This window comes from Zonotrichia leucophrys, chromosome Z (assembly GCF_028769735.1).
Source record: "Zonotrichia leucophrys gambelii isolate GWCS_2022_RI chromosome Z, RI_Zleu_2.0, whole genome shotgun sequence".
NCBI classification, from domain to species: domain Eukaryota; kingdom Metazoa; phylum Chordata; class Aves; order Passeriformes; family Passerellidae; genus Zonotrichia; species Zonotrichia leucophrys.
The window spans coordinates 48578870-48592375 of record NC_088200.1 but is presented as its reverse complement, the minus strand read 5'-3'; the positions used below and the strand labels follow the sequence as shown (position 1 = coordinate 48592375).

General features: G+C 39.5%; 1 protein-coding gene across 1 annotated transcript in view; it reads left to right on the top strand.

Annotated features, from left to right (window-relative positions):
• SLC28A3 (solute carrier family 28 member 3) overlaps positions 1–13506 on the top strand; it is a 38029-nt gene that overhangs the window by 20567 nt on the left and 3956 nt on the right. Inside the window, exons 8-15 of the mRNA XM_064735655.1 lie at positions 255–332; positions 4760–4840; positions 5810–5890; positions 6890–7015; positions 7329–7459; positions 8223–8391; positions 10010–10207; positions 12796–12877. Of these exons, the coding sequence (XP_064591725.1) occupies positions 255–332; positions 4760–4840; positions 5810–5890; positions 6890–7015; positions 7329–7459; positions 8223–8391; positions 10010–10207; positions 12796–12877 (946 nt within the window). The remainder of the gene's footprint in view (positions 1–254; positions 333–4759; positions 4841–5809; positions 5891–6889; positions 7016–7328; positions 7460–8222; positions 8392–10009; positions 10208–12795; positions 12878–13506) is intronic.

Genomic DNA, 13506 nt, shown 5'->3' with positions numbered 1-13506 from the left:
CACCACAGTATTGGAATTAAAAAGTGATTTTTTTTTCAGTATAGTTTATGGCATCTATTGTGTCGGGTACTCAACAGGACAGAGCAGATACCCTCAGTTCAGCCAAATAAAGTCAGCAAGGCTTGGACCCCTACAAATCAGAGCTCAAGCTTCTGGGACCTCACCATATTTCTGCAAGACAACTAGCAGTACTTTGTATGGTTTTGGCAGGTACCCAGAGCTTATGGCTAATTTACTTTGCCTTCTGTCCCCAGACTTTTCTGGAGTACTCTGATGCGGGTGCCAAGTTTGTGTTTGGTGACAAATACACGGATCATTTCTTTGCTTTTAAGGTAAGATGGTTGCTATACACTCTAAGTGGCAGATAAACAATGGTAAGAGGAACAGTATAGCTGGGAAATAAATTGTGTGGCTTGTGATACCTATGTAGTCACCTGAGAAATCAACAGGTAAACTATTCCTTATTATGTGATACTCTGAATAGAAAATTTGGGAACACTTTCATTCGCTGCCAAACACTGAGTTAGATTGCACTTATTTAGTCAAATTATAACAACATATATTGCATGTATACAGAACTTCAGAATATTTTTCTACAAGGAATAGTTTGAAAGGCTTGTTCCTGGCCACTGACAGAAATACTACCTCCTGCCTATCTTCTCCATCTCTCTATGACTAAAAGTGCTCTGCTATGCCACACTGTTGCACCCTTGGGTGCTGTACAGACCACTGCTTCACAGACTTTCCCCTGAAGAAGTGGAGAGGCCAGATGTGTATTTATTCATGCCTGGGGGAAGAGCTGGAAGCTGCATAAGAGGGAAGAATTACATGATATTACTAAGATCACAGAGGAATTTCCCATCTCTCTCTTAAGAGACCTTATTGGGAAATAGCTGGAATACAGTTTATCTGCTCTGTGCTCTGTAATCTGCTCTAGCATCTTTCCTGGTTTTGCTCTCAGAAGTTCATGTCACTGTGCCTGCTTAGGCTGGAATCAAGAACATACAAAGCAAAAGGAAACCCAAACCAACCCAAATAACAAATAAAGAAACATCAAACAAATATGAGAAATGTATTAGGACTTACTTTGAGATCATTCTTTTGATATTTCAGATATCTGAACATGGGCTTACATGCCTTTTCTTATTTTTTTCTTGTGGTGATAATCCAACCTAGATGCTCTGCAAACTTCGCTCTTTCATTACCTGAGAGAGAAGGCGCCATCTGTAAAATAGCTTGCTACTAAGAACAGCCAGGACATTTTAGAAGGGAAAAAAATTTAGGCATTTTATCAATAAATATGAATTATATTTTAAGAGCAGTTCTTTTGTACCTTTTGTTTCACTTTCCAGGTGTTCCTACCTTTACTTTGGGAGGTATTTATTTTACTTATTTGAGTGCTTAAATATTTGTTTCTCTACTACATGTTTTAGGGATGAAATTATTTAATTCCTGCCTCCCCCTTCCCCCCCGCCCCCCCATAATTTTTCTCATGGTTTTTGGCAATGCTTTATGAATATGATCTTTTCAAGGTGCTTCTTAGTACTCACTGATAATGCAAAATACTTTGTGTACTAAAGCCATAACTAGGGACTAGACAGACAAAAGTTTGCTTCTGTGTAGGAAAACATATATCAGTCTTATCCTATGGTTCAAGCCAGCAAAACCATGGAATTTCTAGACCTTGTTTCCATAACAAGTAGATTATTCTTATATTGAAAAACAAGAAAACCAGTTGGTTTCCAGAGTTGCATGTATATAAGAATATATGTATAGTAAATGAAATATAAATATGGTATATGGAATTGCAGACAAGTGTACAGCAATATCAAAATGTGCTCTATCTCCTTCCTCTCTAGCCAGGGAATTCCCTCTTCCAAAAACAGTGACAGCAGCCTGTTTTTTCTTGAAATACTTGTTATTTATTTAGACATTTAGTTGGTCCAAAGTGCTTTTTTGTGTCTTTCAGATATTTTATGGGTTTGCACGTAGTGATGAGCTCTTTGAATCTCGCCCCAAGATATTTCAAAGCATCGTCCATAAGACAATGCTTAGCTCCTCAGGGATTAGATGAGGGACAGGATATGTCTGTCAGAGTCCAGTTGTATCCATACTGCATCCTCAGCAATACGCAGGGACGCATCAGTTTTCTGCCAGGTGAAGTGGACACGTTACCAGAGTGGACACATCCCAGTTGTGCATATGTTCTGATCAGTCCCAGAGTGTCTTTGAGCACATGGTTCTGGAAGCACTAGTTAGACAAAAATGCACATATTTGCATGCATAAACCAGTTTTATTTTAAATATGTATTTGCGCAGGCAGATGCAGAGTTTCAGAGTTCTGAAAAAATATCCACTTGCCCACATAAATAAGCACTTCCAAGTACTTAAGTAAATGGAAAAGACCTTTTAGTATTAAGTCTTCTATCCTGTTGACTACAAAAGACAAAGTTTGCTTTGAGCAAGAAAGAAATTAGGCTTCTGTTAAATTTCTAGCTTCTTTTTTACACGAGGAGAACTATGGTTTCCTGAGAAAAGCTTTGCTTTCAAGGTCAAAATTTAGGAGTGCATAAAAAAGCAGGATATTTCTTAAACTTCAATAGGAACTTCTTTAAGGGAAAATAGGGAAAAAGTTAAACATCAAGCCACAAATAGGAGGGGAGTTAAGAGCAGCCAACAATTTTAACTTCCTCCTCTGTATGGTAATAACAAAAGAAAAGGCAGGGGAGAAAGATACTAATTTTACTACACTAATCTGTCTGCTGTTACTGCATGGCAAACTGTCCCTGCAGAATTGAAAAAGGTTCAAGGAACCAAGCCAGAGAAAGCAGCACTATATTAACTTGTTGACCAGCACGACAGTATTGGTTAATTGCACTCTGTACTTTCAGTGAAAGGCTCTGATCATCAAAATTGAGTTTCTAAATGTTTATCAAAATTGTTTATAGGACCAACTCTCCTCTAGAAACACACAGACTCTATGTATGGAAAAGATCTGAACTAACAAAGTGGTTTGTTGTTTTCCATTCTGTTACTTGATTTTATTTATAATGCATTATGTCATTAGTGAACACACATGAAAACTTCCTAGTGTTCGTGGTTGTGGGAAAATGACTGCAGGCCCTGTGCACTGGTAGCTGGGGATACTGAGGGGTTATATTCGCATTTGAACAGGAGTTGTATTACAGGGTAAATCACAATTGCTGCTTTCTGGATGGAATATGGTTGATGCATTACTTGAAACCCTTCCAGAATGATTCCCCATCATCTGTTGAGGGGAATGGAATGGAAGGTGGAGTGGAGTGGAGGCACCACAGCCAGATTCTGTGGAAATCCTTGCAGGGAAGGGAAGTCAGTTGTACTTTGTAGCTGATAAACCACATGCCAGCTTATAAACAGCATACCAGGGAAAGAGGGGAAGATGTCCCACTGCTGAGCCAGCAACAGTGGCAAAATCCCTCTCCTTGGACAAACTTTCTTCATTAAAGCCTAATAATAATATTAATGTACATCTCCGTGTCAAAATTACCTGCTCCTGATGTACAAACACCCTCGCAGGAATGTACTCTACATTATTTTTCACTGTATCTTTAAAAGCAAAGAGAGAGGATTTTATGCTAATCAGTAACAAATGTATCTATGACTAGAATCACTCAAACTCCACATAAACATAAAGAAATAATATATAAGTAAGTTGAGAACAGGGGAAAGTTAAGGAAAACTCCATCTTAACTGCTGGGATCAGTCAATGGGCTGAACCTGTCTTCTTCCCCATAGGGACACCTGTAAACTTGTAAGAACCAGGCTCTATGTGCCCTGAATATTTTACTTGGGATTAGAGCCTACCTGTGTATTCCTTCAAGTATATTTTTGCAGCCAGTTACAATCAGCAAAAATCTTCTAACCTTAACATGTCACAATCTTATATTAATAAGAGTGTTACTCCTGAAATTATTAGTGTGAATGCTTTATGGGTGCTGGCAGTTGGTAGTGGGTAATACACTCTAGCAAAGGGCAAGACCTACTAAGAGGACTCCCTCATGCTGGAGGTGTGTTTCTCTAAGACAGTCAAACCACTTTCCAATCCAGCAGGACTGCTCAGGCAAGGGTCTCCCTAAAGGGATGCTGAAAAACTGGTCAGCTACAAGGGTCTCGGCTTTCCTGGGACACTGACAGACAAATTAAATGCTATGGGGCAAATAAGTCTCTCCACACTAAGGGTCTAGGAAGCCTCCCCTTTTCACATGACAGTGGTACTGTTTTAGCTCTAACTAATCTGTCTGACTATTTTGGACCTTTCGGGGGCAGATTTTTCTTTTTTGTGGTATACTAGGACAAAAGTGGTGGTGTCCTGTGTATTTCACATACCTGAGAATCAGGTTGTATTGGTTTTATTCAGGGTGAAACTCAATCAGAGTGGTTTTTAATAGCCCATCAGAGAGTGGGTGAGGCCCATCAGAGAGTAGGTTAGTTTTTCAGTATCCACTGTGAGAGACCTATATTCACTTCTTGTATTTAGTAAGTATATACCTTTAAATAGATTCTTTTTAAAGGATGTAAATGTTTAAATTGACTTAAACATGGCTATAAACTCAGGTATATTATGCTAAGCTAAACAGTTTCTAAACAATCACAGTTGTGTTAGAAAGCTATGCAGATAAATAAAGTTTATTTAATTACAGCACAAACAGGAAGGTCAGGAAGGAAACCACTGTAGAAGTTTTAATGATCTTCTGTCTTCACTGTCTTCTGTCATCAGGTATTGCCAATTGTGGTTTTCTTCAGTACTGTTATGTCTATGCTTTACCACGTTGGATTCATGCAGTGGCTTGTTGGAAAGGTATGCACTTTTGCCAATTAGATGCTCATTTGGCTGGTGTGGGAAATATATTGAACACATGCAGAGGAGCCATAGCCTGGAAATATTTCCAAATGTTACCATTGCAAAATCTTGATTGGCACTCTCAGTCTGGTTTCATTGATTGTGTCATATTAATTGTTAGATTTGCCTGGTTAGCTTTAGCGTTACTTAGATGCTATATTTGCTTAAATCTTCCTTTCTGCCTGCCCTTCTCCCAGACCTTAAAGTGCAGGATGGAGATTAAATCACAGAGAATAGATTTCTGCTAAGTATTTCAGTAGCAATTGCATATACTTTCCTATCACAGATACCCAGATAAGATCAAAGCAGGTTCTTCACCTCACTCTCTAAGTGTTCATTTCTGTCAGCGTCTATGTCTTGTGCTACTTTCTACTAATAAAAGATCAAGTCCGCTTTCTGTCATCTCTGTCCAATAAACCCGTCATATGAGGGAAAAGAGCTTCCTCTATGGTGGTAGTTAAACCTAGTTTGAAGATATTCTTAAATTAAAAGTTCTTTGCCTTTTACATTCACACGATTGTTATAAAGGCGTCACGAACATCACCTAGCTGACATTAGTGTGCTAAAATTGCAATGAGGCTATTTTAGCCTTAATTTGTTTCACATTTTTTTCTTTCATATGATCCAAGTATTTTTGGACAAGAATATAAGTAATAAGAACACATCAAAATATCTGCTTTGTTTAATTTAGTTTAACATTTTTATGCCCAGAGGAGCCTGGAGTACTTTCAGTTCTGTTAAATTACTACTCCATTGTCTTATTTTAGCATGTACCAATTACATGAATGTGCTGTACCTTTAAGCTGAAATCATTAACTCTGAAAGTATTGTAACATGTCTCTGAACTCTTAGATTGATATGGTTAACTGGAGAAAGGCATGGAACAGGCAGAACAAATTTTTGTTTCTTTTTTAAAAATCATTTTAGGTTGGTTGGATAATGCATGTCTTCATGGGAACAACTCCTGTTGAGTCTCTGGTAGCTGCGGGTAACATATTTGTGGGACAGGTGAGCTGGAGCACACAGAAACATGCTAACATGTAACAATATTACAGAATTTAGGGAAATATTGCTGCTTATTGAACAGTTGTGTATTAAGAAAAACAATCTCTTTCAAAGCTAGGGTTCCACTACATCAAGTCTGATGATCGGTTTCCAAAATTGCAGTATGTTCATATATTGGCAGTGATGCACAGTGGAAAGGCTTTGGGAAGCAATATGTTTTCCCAAGAGAAGTTCAAGCATAAATGTAGATGATAGATCTCCCTGCTAGACTACTCCAAAGCTATGAAGAAATAACAATTTCAGGGGTTTTTTTTTGGTTGAAAAGGCAAGCGGTATGAAGAGATGGCACACAAAGCAGGCAAGGGCAGGAGAGAGAGGCAATGAGGAAAACTAAGATCCAGGGCTAGCAGTATAAGGCCTTGTTCACAAAAAGAGTGGTCAGCATCTAACAGACGACTTTAACGGGAAATGTATTAAACCCACATTTACAATAATGTCTGTCCCAAGATTAGAAGAAATGTAGAAAATCAACAATTAACATCCAGGCCCAAATGCACTATTAACATGATATTTAGCAGTGGTGCATCACCACATCACACTGCTTCAAGATTTAGAGTGGCACCATTGCATGACAGTGCCTCCAGGATGTGCTCACACACATGCCAGAGGAGCATGTTTCACTTGACTAACAGCCTTATCTGTGCTCAGACCTGTGGCTGTCCCTGAGTCACTCAGAATTGGAATAGAATTTCTTGGCAGCTTCATTGTGTTTTTTAGGGAGACAGCAGAATGAACCAGCCAGAATTGTCTTCAGACATTCTCTTTCTTGGGATAAAAAAGCCCCAGTCTATTGAAATTGTAGTACTTGCTAGTACTAGGATTAACTAGTCAAAAATACCCAAGAAAGTATGATTCAGACACTCATTTTTCTGCCCTTAATAAAAGAAATATTTGGGCTTTTATTAAGGATTTTTTAATTTGGTGCTTGTTTTTCACTTCCAGACAGAGTCTCCTCTCCTGGTACGGCCCTACTTACCATATATCACCAAATCTGAACTCCATGCAGTCATGACAGCAGGATTCTCAACTATTGCTGGAAGTGTCTTAGGAGCATATATTTCTTTTGGGGTAAGACAGGGGAAAAGAACTAGAAAATAAATGGTTTATTGAAATCTTTTAAGTATTTCACCCAGCTGCAATGCTTTGAAAGTATCCCTCAATCATTCCCACTGTTTGGGGTTTTTTTGTCTCTGAAGGAATTAGCCACAAAAATCCATGGTCTTCTGACAGCTCATTCTCTTCATTTCCTTATGAGCAATATGAACTTTTAATGACATCCTGTAGAGAAATCATACAAACAACTAAAAGAATTAATAGCATTCCTACGTGTTTGTGCATAATATGGTTATCATGGAGTACTTTCTTTCACCTGGAATTCTAGGTTTCCTCCTCCCACCTACTGACTGCTTCTGTTATGTCAGCACCAGCATCATTAGCTGTCTCCAAATTATTCTGGCCTGAAACTGAAAAGCCCCTGGTAACTCTGAGGAGTGGCATACAAATGGCAAAAAGGTAAGCTGATCTAGGTACTAGTTAATACCACTGCAAAAATGAGGTCTGGATAATAACTGCTCACACATAAATTTTAGGAGCATTATGTGGTAGATGTTCAAGCAAGAAATTAATTAAAGATTAAATGCTGCAAATGGTTGATTTATGAATTCAGGTGAGTGCGCCCCATTACAATGTAACATATGTCAAGGACCTCGGCCAAACTGTAAACTCCAAAGAAAGAGGGAAATGCCTACTTGAAGTAACCTGCCAGGAGGTTTTCCCTTTTGTAATGTTATTGTCTTTTTTCTGTAATGAATCTGCAAATGCAAACATGCAAAAAGCAAAGACAAAGCAATAATTTCACAACAGCAGCAAATATTTTGCCCATCTGCAGGCACACTTCTCTTGGCAATGACAGGCAAAGCAAAAAGGCTTCTAAGGATCTGCTTCTGAATGACCCAAGCATTTCTGCAAGGGCTGTGTGGGAGAAGAGCAGTGTCCATTGCCTAATACAAGCAGTGCTACAGTTTTGAGATCTTGCTCAACCTGAATGTACCAGAATTCATCCTCAGGGAACCACAAGCATATGCTTCAAGTGTCTGCCATGAGGATTGACAGGAAAAGCCTACTTCACATCATCATTCCTCTTCATTATTTTCTCTATGAGTGTACAGATAGCTTTAGTACTAGAATTCTAATCAAGTGCGTGTACGTTTTAGTTCTGTTATTTGTTCTTGAATTTAAAGATGTTCACACTCTGGTTTTCTCTTCCTTGGCAAAGTGAATCAAAGAATCTTCTAGAAGCAGCCAGCCAGGGTGCCTCTACCTCCATCGGGCTGGTAGCAAACATCGCCGTGAGCGTGATCTCCTTCCTTGCCCTGCTGAGCTTCCTTGACTCAGCCCTTTCTTGGGTGGGCAACTTGTTTGACTATCCACAGCTGACCTTTGAGGTATGATCTCCAGATTATTCATGCAGCTGACATACATGCATAATTTGTGTTTCTCAAATTTAAGTGCTTGTGTGGTTTGTTTGTTGTTGTTTCTTGTTCTCATTTTGTATTTTAACATGATCTAAATCCATCTTTTATTTGCATGTTCTGAACAATTTCTTAACAGTTAAAGCAAAATTGTTGCCATTTAAGTATTTCTGTTTCTATTAGTCCACCTGCTGTTTCCCTCTGTGGTGTTCTTGCTAACTCCCAGGGTATGTTTATACAGAGCAGGCTAGCACTTGCCTTCTCTGACTTGGCAGTGCTGCACATCTGTCAACTACATGCTTGCCAAGCCATTAACATCTCCTGCAGCTAAACATAAAAGTGCCTTTATCTTCAAAAGGTCCCATCAAACCCTTAATGCTTGCTGTGTTCACTTATATGGGTACACAGGGGAAGGACCAGACTTGCCTGAAACCAGACTTACTCCGTATCAGTTAGTTCTCAATACAATTACAAAGTGAAACCATACCCAAATCACTCAACAGAGCAAATGTTTGAACCTAGGTCAATATGTCATTTTTGACCCAATGCAATCACCTAGTTTCAGTGGTTATGACCCCTTTTTTTTTCGCAAGACCCTAATAAAAGCCCTGGGAGAAACACGGATATTACTTGTGTTAAAGGTACTGCTGAAGTGAATGGCCACTCATAACAGATATGGCTTCAGCACCACTAAGTTATTACCCTGCTAATCTTTCAGAGATCTCTCACTGCACCCCAGACACCCACAGCTGAGGAGAGTCACAAGTACACATGCCTTAGGCAGACTCGTGCAGGGGCTGGTATTTTCATAACTGCTGGGTGGTATAAGATTTGGAGAGGCAGATAGTCCACGAGGAATTGAGACACACAGACATGATGCATGCAGTCAATTTTTCCTTGGGAGACACTAATGCATAACCTTCTCTGAGCAGAGAAACCAGCCAGAAATAGTAACTGCTTTAAGACCTCCCTTACATTCTCTGACCACAATCTGACCAAAACCTGTCACAGTTGGAGCTATTTTCTCTCATACAGAAACAAGCTATACTGTGATATGGGATTACTTTTTCAATTTGCATAAATCTTATAATGCCAGGGAAAAATAGGTACAGCTTTAATTGTGTCAGATGCACAGCTTTTATGCAGAGACAACTCTTTTGTTTACAGCGGTTGGAGTCCAATAACCTGATAATTAGGCGTGTTCATTAACACATTTGATTTAATCTAGCAGAAGAATTAGAATCCTCTGTTCTCCTTTTAGTTCAATCTTCCTTCTTTTTGTCAAACACTGTGTCCAGTTTTGAAGCCATTATTGAGTGAAAAGATGGCACAGAAACCTTTGTTTTATTTTACATATAAAATTAGGGACATATAAATATTTTGTTATATCTAGAGTCTTGATTAATGTTTTAAAAGGTACTCAAGCATGCCTGACAATTAAAAACTCTCCCAGAGTTCATGGCAGCAAAAATTGAAGGCCAATTTTCCTCTGCTAAAATAAAACCATCCTTATTTTAAGTTTAGAAAAGTTACTGTCTGATATTGCTTTCTGACATTTATTTTGACCTGCTTTTCCTTATACATTCTGCAGAACATTTGTGCTTATATCTTCATGCCATTCTCTTTCATGATGGGAGTAGACTGGGAAGACAGTTTCATTGTCGGTGGACTACTAGGTTACAAAACTTTCTTCAATGAATTTTTGGCTTATGAGCGCCTTTCAAAACTGATTCAAAACCGAGAAAAGGGTGGAAGCATGTACATTAATGGTGTGAAACAGTATATGACAGTAAGTAACATTTTCTGTCCTACAGATTTATTTGATCAAATACTTCAACGTTGAAATGACTTATTACTTAATATGGGCATAAAATGGTGGCATATTACTCTAAGATATGTCTTTGAGCAACAGAGTTAAGTCATGAAAGTGCAGCGTTGCTCTGTGCAGTTCCTTGACTCTCATTGCCCTAGATGTCTTGAACAAGCATAGAGACAGAAGGGCGTGGGTTTAGGGAACATGCAGTGTCCCACAGGACACCACTCTTAAGACAGAGGCTATCTTCAAGGCAAGTTTCTTCTTACCTGATTCTCAATACTTCTCTATGAGCTACTCTCCCAAGAAAACCCTGAGGAAGAACTCGAGGATCCTCCTGCCCTCAGAGGTTTGTCCAAGCATTAAACTTGAAGAGAGGCATCCAGTGAGCTCTAGCAGGTGGCATTACTGGCACACCTTTGCTGTAGGCTATTTTTCCCTCTGCAGAGGGCAGTAATAAAAGACATGTAGTACATGCCCTACACCTCCCTTGCAACACTGAGTCCAACCAGTCTGTCTCAATCAAGCTTTCCAGCCTTGTTCCAACTCTCATTCACAGTTTACCCAACCGACATGTAGCTCCTACTACAGCACCCTGAGAAAGGCAATGCTAAGGGCATCTTGCATGTGTGCATGGGGCCAAAGGTCATTCAGTGATCAAAGCTGACCTTTGTGGACATGACTGCTCTACTATCTGGCATTCACACATACGGCCCATGCTGAATTCCTCCTGAGCACAGGCAACAAAAACCATGATATCCAACTTTATGCATCCATTGACCCTTCTTTCTTAAACCAAGACAGATTGTCACTGTAAAGAAACCCTTTAGATTAGAAAGTATTTTGTACAGCACTTACATGATTCTTTGAATCAGATGGGATGCTGTGGACATCTCTTATATTAAAAACAAAAAACAAATTCTTGATCATTTGCATTCCCGATTACCAGAAGATAATTCACACGTGGAAGTAGAAAGCCAGGCGGTCTGATCAAATGTTCACATCCTTGTCTGAGCATCCATTACCAGTGTTCCTGGAATTCCTGGCAATAGAACTCTGGGCTAGAATGATCTTTGATGTGCCCTGCTATAACTGTGCTTCCTTCTGCTAAATGAATGACACTGAATTCCTGCATGAGTGAATAAGGGTTTATTTTAGTATGTAATGCAGCCTTAAAAGACAGATCTTAGGAACTCTATTTAACTTTTTTTTTCCTGCAAAGATGTCATATAGGACTTTCACATTCACTTCTAATACCTATAAGGAGCTGTATTAACTTCCATAGTGAAAAGCTCTGAGAAACATAAACAATTTTAATTCATAATGCTGGTAAAAATTGGCTGAAAACCATTATAATTACAGCACAACAGTTCAGGTGAAGGTGTGCTTGGCATCTGTTTTTAATTTCCCTTCAGCTTCAGAGCTCTCTAATTCATCCGCACACAGATATTCTCTCAGACTGAGCAAACAAGTGTCTTCACCTGAGTCATTAATTACATGGCTTCCTGTTTTCAGAGCTAGGAGAGTGCAAATGAAAGCAGGGTACACAGAGCTTTTTCTAGGAAAAGCTGGTAGAGTGGGTACTTGAAAAACATTTTCCTGCATTTGTACAGATTGATTGAAAGTATCTACAAATTGATGTTCATAAAAGAGGAATTAAACCAGAGGAACTTCTAATAAACAGGAAACCTGCTAGAACACTCACTCATTTTAACCTAAACCACAGTAAATAGGAATTCGGAGTTGCCAGGGGGACAAAAATCCATTTGCTGAGATATGTTGCCTCCTTTCTCAAAATGTTTGAACTACATTTATCTGAAGGCTTGCAAGGTTTGGCTACAAACCTTGCAAGCCTTCTGATTTCACCTAAAGGACCATTTTGTGTCCTGTGAATGGTCCCTCCCTGGAGGCAAAGGCCAGCCTTGTATCTACTCTGACGTCCAGGCTTAGTTGGTGTTACCCAAGGGGAGAAAGGTGGCAGAAGTCAGTACAGAAATAAGCTGTTAATGGGGATTCCAAATTCATAATGTCAATCTCTGCCTTTCAACACGCGCTTCCTAGGTGACCAATTTGTCTTCTTTGCATGGGGTGGAGAATGCACAAAGTAGCTTTGTATAGAGCCCTCTGCTTCTTCAGGGTCAAAGAATTCAGGGATACATACCAAAACTTGAGGTTTCAAAAGAGTTTTATAGAGGCATCCAGCTGTGAAAAACAAGTTGAATTATTGCTCTCTGACTCATACTTTCAGAAAACAGCAGTTAAATTGCCACTAGTAAGATAAGATTTCTTTGTCTTTAATTACTACTACTCACTTCAAAAAGGCACAACAATATATGTGAAAGATAAAATCATTGCATAGTTTGTCAGTCCTCACATGGGCAGTGGGTATAAAAGCCTGTGACATTTAACAAGGGAACAAGTCTACCTTTCTGAAAGCCACACCTTGGGCAGCAACCAAGCAAAGCAGTTATTTTTGTACTCAGAGCCATAGTGCCATGTTTTTAGACCTTTAAATCACAATGAACTGTTTCAAACCGCTCAGAGGGTGTGTCTTTGTTTTTCAGGTTCGCTCTGAAGTCATTGCCACCTATGCTCTCTGTGGATTTGCCAACTTTGGCTCCCTGGGACTGGTAATAGGAGGCCTGAGTAAGAACCACTCTCACAGACACTTTGTTTGTTGAGCAAATCCCAAAGAAAGCACCAAAAGGAACAGGCTATGGGTGGAGCTTAGCAGTATTAGGGGCTGAGCAGCTGCTCTGCCAAAACCTAGCCCTCAGTTGTGAATGTAAGGGCACCCAGAGAGGGGGTACAGGATTTGGTGGGAAGTACTGGGAGAGGTGCTGAAGACAAGGGGAAGGAACCAAGCCCTTCTCATAGCCTTCCCTCTTTAGACCTCAAACATGAACCTGAGCCACTATTGCCCATGAGCTTCAGGAAGAGCAGGTCAACTCCATAGCATGCTGGTGTGACAGATGAATTTGGTTATTTTCTGTAAAAATATCACATATCTGCAGTAAGCTTACAGGGAAAGAATTTTTAAAGAAGGTTTTCAGATCTCAGTGAAAAAAGAAAAATTGAAAAACCATGTGAGTTCCTCACCAAGCAACCAGAATTGCTGGCAGTCATCTTTGCCCTGGAGCCACAGTGGGCTCAGCAGTGGGGCAGCGTAGAGCAGCAAAACCCAGCTATGGGGCCAGACTCTTTTGAAGGGCTCAATCATTCAGCACTGACGTGCAAGCTGCCAAAGAAAACAAAAGTTACAACTTTAAATATAA